The sequence below is a fragment of the Echinops telfairi genome, unplaced genomic scaffold, assembly GCF_000313985.2.
Source record: "Echinops telfairi isolate 266 unplaced genomic scaffold, ASM31398v2 ScPeMD7_5;HRSCAF=22, whole genome shotgun sequence".
In the NCBI taxonomy this organism is placed as follows: Eukaryota; Metazoa; Chordata; class Mammalia; order Afrosoricida; family Tenrecidae; genus Echinops; species Echinops telfairi.
The window spans coordinates 25,216,618-25,223,922 of NW_022103901.1; the positions used below are offsets into that span (position 1 = coordinate 25,216,618).

Below are 7,305 nucleotides of genomic sequence, written 5' to 3' on the forward strand. Positions count from 1 at the left end.
ATGATGAGGGCAACAAATGTATAGATGTGCTTTACACAATTGATCTATGTATTGTGACGAATTGTATGAGCCCCAATAAATTGATTAAAAAAAAAGAAAGAAAACCCAGGCCCAGCTGAGGCTGTGCTGCAGCTACAGGCCTGGGGAGAAGCGCAAGCACGTGTCTATTTAGCCATCTTTCTGGGATCTTCTGTAGCCAAAAGAGACCAGCGATCCTAAAAACGTTTTCTTTAAACTCATCTGCTCATGACCACGACTAGAGAGGAGATTACAGGTACAGAGGTACAGGTTCTCAGGCCTCTGCCTGGATGTCATCCGGGGGCACAGACATCTCTGTCTGAAACGACTCCAGTTAGCTCTGACCATCAGGAGAGTGGGGCGAAGACATACCGTGAGCCTTGCTGCCCCATTGGCACTGAAGCATGGAGACCCCAAGTGGGTCATCAAAGAAAGGTGCTCAAAAGGGGTTTCCATGGCTGATTTTTTTAGAATGAGATCGCCAAACCTTTCTTCTGAGATGCTGCTGGGTAGGCGTAAAACCACCAACCTCTCCGCCAGCAAACGCCTTAACCATTTGCGCCACCCTCTGCTGAGCAGAGGCAACAGACAGACAGAAACACGGAAGGCCTTCCTTTAGACTCCCTGCCCTCAAGTGCCTGGGGTGGGTGTCCAGGGCCGCACAGGTACCTTTATCTATATGGTAGAGGTAGGTCTCCTGACTCATGGCCGAGAGGAGATGCAACACACAGGTGAAGATGCGGATCTTCTCGTCGCTGCAGTCTTCCCAGCCATAGTCCTGGGTCACGTTGAGGAGCTCCCGGACAAGGAATAGGACCCCGTGCTCAGGATGGTCCTAGTGGAGAGGCAACAGGAAAACGCAATCTTAGTGTGCAGTTGGAAATGAAACCACCCTGAGACCCCGGCCCTCCCTCCTGCGGCTGTGGAGAAATGGCAGGGCCAGTTCCCCTAGAAGGGAAGGCCTGGCGAACAGAGAGCAGGGTGTTCTGGTGCCTCACGCCTTCCTAATCCAGGAGACGAGTGGGGGGAGTAGGCCCTTTCAGCCCAGCGGGTGGGAAAACAGTGTGACCCGTCAGCTTAATGGCCCGTTTCCCAAAACTGCACTCGTGGGTATGTGAAATGGGAGTCTAGTCTTTCGACTAGAAGAGCAAGATTGTGGGTCTCGTAGCAGATGGGACGGCCTGAGCCACCTACACCGCACAAGCCTCCAATTACCTCCATCAGAGCTGACGGCCCTGACTCTAAATACAGAGCACTCTCAACCACATTCACAGTCAAACTGGGCACTCAACCGGAGGGGTGGATCTCAGAGAGGCACACAGCACACAGTCCTTCTCGGAAGCAACAGGGGAAAACCCAGTATCCGCCTGCAAACGGCCAGGAGTCTATACTCAGCTCCAAAGGGGGCTATGCAGGGAAGGATGGCCCACTCCTCATCCTGTGACCCACTGGGCTCTGCAGGAGGCACCAGTCCCATCCCTTGGGTTCCATCCCACGCCACACACCCTCCCCCTCTCTCCAGGCATGGCCTCACTGTTCCTGGGGCCATAGGCAGCAGTTAAGGCCCTGGTAGGACATAGGAGGATGCACTTCAAAGGCTTAAGGAAGGAGCTTTTCTTTGTTGAAGGGTGTTTATAAAGATGTAGGCGAAGGGGCTGGTGAGGGGGTCCTGGGAAGGGCAGCAGCAGGAAGCCTCGATCCCTGACTGGCTGTGCATGCCTGCCGCAGGTCTCTTGGCTACAGCTATGACCTTGAGCTGAGGGATGAAGCCGCTGCCAGCGCCAGGTCCAGCTGGAGTGAGGAATAATACCCCAGCTTCTCTCTACTCAGGCCCTTCAATCCTGTCTACGCCTCATCAGCGGAGCCAGCCAGAAGCCGGATAGCCTGGTGATATCATCCAGAGCCTGAGGGGTGAGGACTCAACCATGCACGCTGGAGACAACTGAGTCCTGACTGCTCCCTCTGATGAACCTCTGTCCTCGGGCTTGGCCAGTTGGGCTCCCGGGTGCCTCCATTTTCTTCTGCAATGTCGTCCCAGCTGAGGCCTTGCTGACTGCCCAGTCCACAGTTCACAGCCCTCACCCTGGGCGCTCTGTATCACAAATCAGGGCCTTACTTTCCTCCGAGCCACTCACTCACTCACTCTCAAAACGGGTCTTGTTTCCGTCATGCACAACCTAATACCCAGCAGATGCACTGCTGCTCATCTAGCCCGGTCTATCTGAACCTCTGGAAGCCCTGACTGATGGTGTGCACTGGAGGCTCTGCAGGCCGGCCAGCAGCATACAGCTCTGCCCACTTAGCAAACACACTCCTAGGAAAGCCAAGCTGGCGTCAGGTGAAGAAGCAATGGCAGTCCGTGTACATGGGGAGAGATTTTTAGTAATCCCTGGCCCCAAAAACACCCTACCAAGCCCTGTCAAATAAACACATATAACCTAAGGCAGCACTAATACGGTGTTCACAGACCTAGGCCAAAGTCCCGGGCTTGAAGCTGATATGCCTAGTGTGGGAGCAGGGGCAGAGCCTGCTGTGGAAGGCTACGTTTTACATTTTCCCATTCGCTAAAAGCAAAACCTCTCTTTGGATTTCTCTCAATTGATGAAAACAGGTGCTCAGGTAGGCCTTTCATTAAAGCCAAGAGGCGCACCAAAAGGGGAATCCTTGCAATTCCAGACAATGACCCATCGCCCAGCCCTGTTCCCAGAGTGGGGCACGGGGCAGCCATTTGGTACCAATTACTAAACAGACGACTTTTTCCCCAGCACCTTCGATGTGCCAGGCACTGAACGCAACTACAAAACAAGTAACCAAAGCTAACCTCACTGTCGCAGATCTACTAAGTTCCAGGGAGATACACCTGTGCTGTCCATTTCACAGGGAGATTATGTGGCTCAACGTCACACCACTGGTACGTAGGGGCCCCAGAATTCAGCCCCCAGCAGGCTGGCTCCAGAGTGGACCTTGCTAATCACCAGTGCCTCGTTGATACTGCCTCTCTGCAGGGGTGTCCTGGGCTTGCTCATGGGGGAAGGCACACAGAGATCGACTACCTCTACGGAGACGGGACGTGCTATGCAATATGAGCAGAGCTGTAACCAAGACAGCTGGGAATCAAGCAGGGCTGAATCCAACATAGTAAGGAAGTCCTTGTGGCGTAGTGGGTAAGGCGCTGGGTTGCTAACTACAAGGTTAGCCGCTCAACCCCACCAGTGGCTCCTATGGAGAAAGATGAGGCTGTCTGCTCCCGGGAAGATGAACAACTTCAGAAACCCTACATCGAGTTGCTATTTGTTGGAAGAGACTCAACAGATGTAAATAATCCAACTGAGTGGTCATATTAAGGAACCCTGGTGGTATAAAGTGTCGGTCAGCTTAGGCAGGCCAATGTTCAAACCCACTAGGCACTCCACGGGAGTGCAAGACAGAGGTGACTGAGAGCCTCTAACAACACACAGCAAACTGGCCTGGGCTCTGCCAACAGCTGCTCCTACCTGGGCAGGTGTGTCCTGCTGTGATGATATTCGGGATCTGCTTTATTTCAGGATCTGCTTGGGAAATGGACAGCAACCCAAATGTTGCAGTCACTCAATTTCGACACAAAGGAGACATCGTTAACACACCTTCACAGAGGCAGGAAGGGCACCAGCAAAGCCAGAAACAGGGTAGAAAGTAGTTTCTGGGAACGTTTGGTCACAACCAGAAGAGGCAGGGACTCCTTTTCAACCTCGTGCATAGGGAGACAAAGTTCCACAGAGCCATGCTCTGGTAGTTGCCAAGCAGAAAACAATTGCACTCTGAAGGCTCAATGCTAATAACTGAAGCAGGGCAGACACAGATTTTTTTAGAGGAGGAAGAGAAAAAAAAATCCTAGATTCGAATGGCAGTCAGAGAGGAAATGGTTCCCGGAGTCCCTGGCCAAGCTACACCCCACCCCCACCCGCTGCCCAAGGAGCAGCGCTAACCCCCCCACATCCCATGTTTTTCCCAGGGGACCTGGTGGGGACTCAAACCTCCCTCCCATGGGTCTGGCCAGGGAACTTTCAGGGCCCTCAGAAACGCCAGCCTTTGGGAGAAGTAGTACCTTGTAGCAGCAAGCCACCACCCTAAAGAGCTAAGTTCAGAGGCAGCTATATACAGACCTCCTGGCTCTCAATCAGGCCTGGCCACTCAGTAGCTGTCACCTGAACAAGTTACTTCCCCTTTGTGTGCCTCAGTTTCTGCTTCTGGGGAAGGGAGATGCTTGCCAGCTGGCTTTGAGTAAGCGTTTGCTGCAGCTACAAAGGTTACACGCACAGCCGGGAGAACTGTGTCCACACGATGCACGGCCTCTGCAGCACTGTGGGGCAGCTCTGCTCTGCTCTGCTCTGCCCTGCAGGGTCTCCAAGTCACAGAGGACTCAATGGCCATGAGTCTGGCCCGTTTAGAGCAATGTGGGCTCATTGTGATAGTATTTAATTACTGGATGAATAAACCATGAAGCCCTTTAGAACAGGAGCAGGGGTGCAGGTAGGCTAGGAGGAAGAACAAGAAGAGAAAGGGCCCTGGAGACGGGAAGGGGGGTGGTGGTGGGGGGGCGAGAAGAGACTGAGATCACAGGTCACCTCCCTCCCGCCCAGCTGCACCAGTCTCACCGTCTCTGCCAGGTCTGTCTCGCCCTCTCCACGCTTGAGTCACTCTGGCCTCACTCAGACTGGTCCCTCTGCCCTTATGGGCCCTGTCCTCACCCCTCCCAGTGCTCCTCAGGGCACTCCCTCCCTCAAGGCGGGTGCTCTGGGATCCCTAACGTTCAAGGAAATGTGTATTTATTTGCGTAACATCTGTCTCCCTCCAGGCAGAGAATGAGCTGGGGAGTCATCGATGGGGCACGACTTTCCCGGATTCCCAATTAACAAACACCAGGGAAATAACTGACCCCATGAGCTCACCCCAGATGGCTAAGGCTCTCCAGCTGCCCTCACGGCAGCCCCAGGCATGACGGGGCAAGACAACGAGCCTGAACAGGCCTGGGCTGAGCTCGGTCGGTGTGGGATTCACAGAGTGTTCCGGGCTGGGTTTTCTGAAGCCGACTGCTACACCTTTCCTCCTAGTCTGTCTGTCTCAGAAGCTCCATTGTAACCTGGTCAAAGCATCTCGCAAGCCTCCCCTGGCAAATGGCTAACCACAACACACACTGGCCAGAAAGTGAGTCTGCTATGGGGTTGCTGGGGCGGCCCGGACTCCACAAAGCCCACACCTGACCACTGGACCATGAGAAGTAAGCCCAGCATGGTCCCAGCAAAGTCCCTTTTCCCAAAACACAACAACGGTGAGTCCATCAGTCTCATTTGCCATCAGAAGAGAACCAGCACCGTGGCCACACCACCTTGTGCAGTGCCCATGGCGTGCAGTGGATGGCGCTGCTGCATCCACTCGAACCATCACAAAGAGCCACCGGGCAGACAGCACTCCCCACCCAACAGCATTCCCTAGTACCAGTGCCCAGGACTCAGCAAGGGCAGGGGTCACCCATGGGCTGTGCCCTTAACCACTAGGCCACACGCCCCAGTAGTTGAGAGGGCCTGCACTGGTACACCCAGGCACAGAAAGCACACAGGACACATCATACATCTGACCAGAAAACCACAGTGTAAATACCAGACATGGGACCTTCCTGCACACTTCGGGCAGGTCAATAAAAGGCATCCCCATGGTGGGCCCTGGGTGGGAGGGTAGGGGTGGGGGTGCAACGTACCGGAACTATTAACAGAGTAGAGAAGAAATTGCAGAGGAATTCCAGAAGGAATGGCTCCGATGGCCGCATCTTTCCATCAATATTAATCATCTTTGGGACTTCAGGAACGAGGCTTATGGCGGCTTTGAAGAAAGCATCAGCTGCAAGGGAAAAGAGAACCCCCGCTGAGAGCTGGAAGCGGCCAGGGGTGCTTCCTTCCTTATCTGCCTTGCCACCGACGCCGAGCATGACGTGCAGGTGAGGGCTGGGAACGGCCAGCAGGTCCCAGAGGGGGCTATCTGTGTCAGGTCACTGACCTGGTGGGACATCTGGCTGAGAGGAGACTACTGGTTCTGAGAGCAATTGCAGCTAAGAGAACCTCAGCCAAATGGGCTCTAGATGAAGAGGGGAGGCAGGTGGGAAATGTGGACATCACAGTCCAAGTCTCTGGGGCTGAGGGCTCCCCTGGACTGGTGCACTGAGTCCTCGTGTCCAGAGCGAGGAAGGGGCTGTCATTCTGCCCACGTCACCAATAGGGAAAGGTGAGTGATTTGTCTGAGCAGCCTGCTGGGTGCCGTCAGAGGCCCCAGAGTCGGTGAAGGTGCCAGGCTCGAACTTGGGTCTGCTTAAAGCTGAAGAGCCTGGTTTTGTCAGCGAAATAAATGTGAGAAAACATGTCTGAAGGAATGCATGTGTGCACATGTGAACATGCACACAAACCACACATGCCCCACATAGCATTCTCACACCAACCCCCGGCCAACTAACCATACTCCATGCCCCACATACACCCCAAACATCCTTCCTACGCCACATGCACGCCACACTGCCAAGTCCTACACACAACACACTGACATATCACACACACCCACACACACCACGTATGGCACACACATACCACATCAGACACATATATATATACCACATCACATACATCCCAAGTCACACCCCTATGCCACATATTCCCACCACACATGCCACAAAGACACTGTACACCCCCCACGCCCACACCCATACCACATATGGCACACACATACCACATCACACACATACACATATACCACATCACATACATACCATGTCACACCCCTATGTCACATATTCCCACCATATATGCCACAAAGACACTGTACACCCACACCCACTCCCAGCGTTGTTGTTTGGGGCCATCTAGTCAGACCCAACCCTATGCACAAGAGAACAAAACACTGCCTGGCACTGTGCCCCCCACAGGCTGAGCCCCCTGGTATATGCAGCCACTGTGTCCACCCATCTCCTCGCGGGCCTGGCTCTCTCCCCGGCCCTCTGCTTTACGCAGAGCTCGAGAGACTCCAACTGAGGCACGGTGCTATCCAGTCACTTGGAAAATGAAGATTTTTAAGTTATATGAAATCATCTATAAAACTATGAGTCCAAAGGGCAGTAGGAAAGGAGGTGGGGTAAAGAAATGAGAGCAGGGGAGAGGGAAGATTGGAGGCTGGAGGAAGGAGATGGGAAAGGAGAGAGCTCTTTCTAGAACTGCCAAATAATTAACCATGATAGAAAGCCTCAAGGTCTAAACCAGGCGGGGGGGG

The 7,305-nt window shown here is 53.8% G+C and overlaps 1 protein-coding gene across 1 annotated transcript in view; it reads right to left on the minus strand.

Annotated features, from left to right (window-relative positions):
• VPS35L (VPS35 endosomal protein sorting factor like) overlaps positions 1 to 7,305 on the minus strand; it is a 121,981-nt gene that overhangs the window by 12,810 nt on the left and 101,866 nt on the right. The window contains exons 27-28 of the mRNA XM_004706087.2: positions 5,753 to 5,892; positions 688 to 853 (exon numbers count right to left, since the gene is read on the minus strand). Coding sequence (XP_004706144.1) covers positions 688 to 853; positions 5,753 to 5,892 — 306 coding nt within the window. The remainder of the gene's footprint in view (positions 1 to 687; positions 854 to 5,752; positions 5,893 to 7,305) is intronic.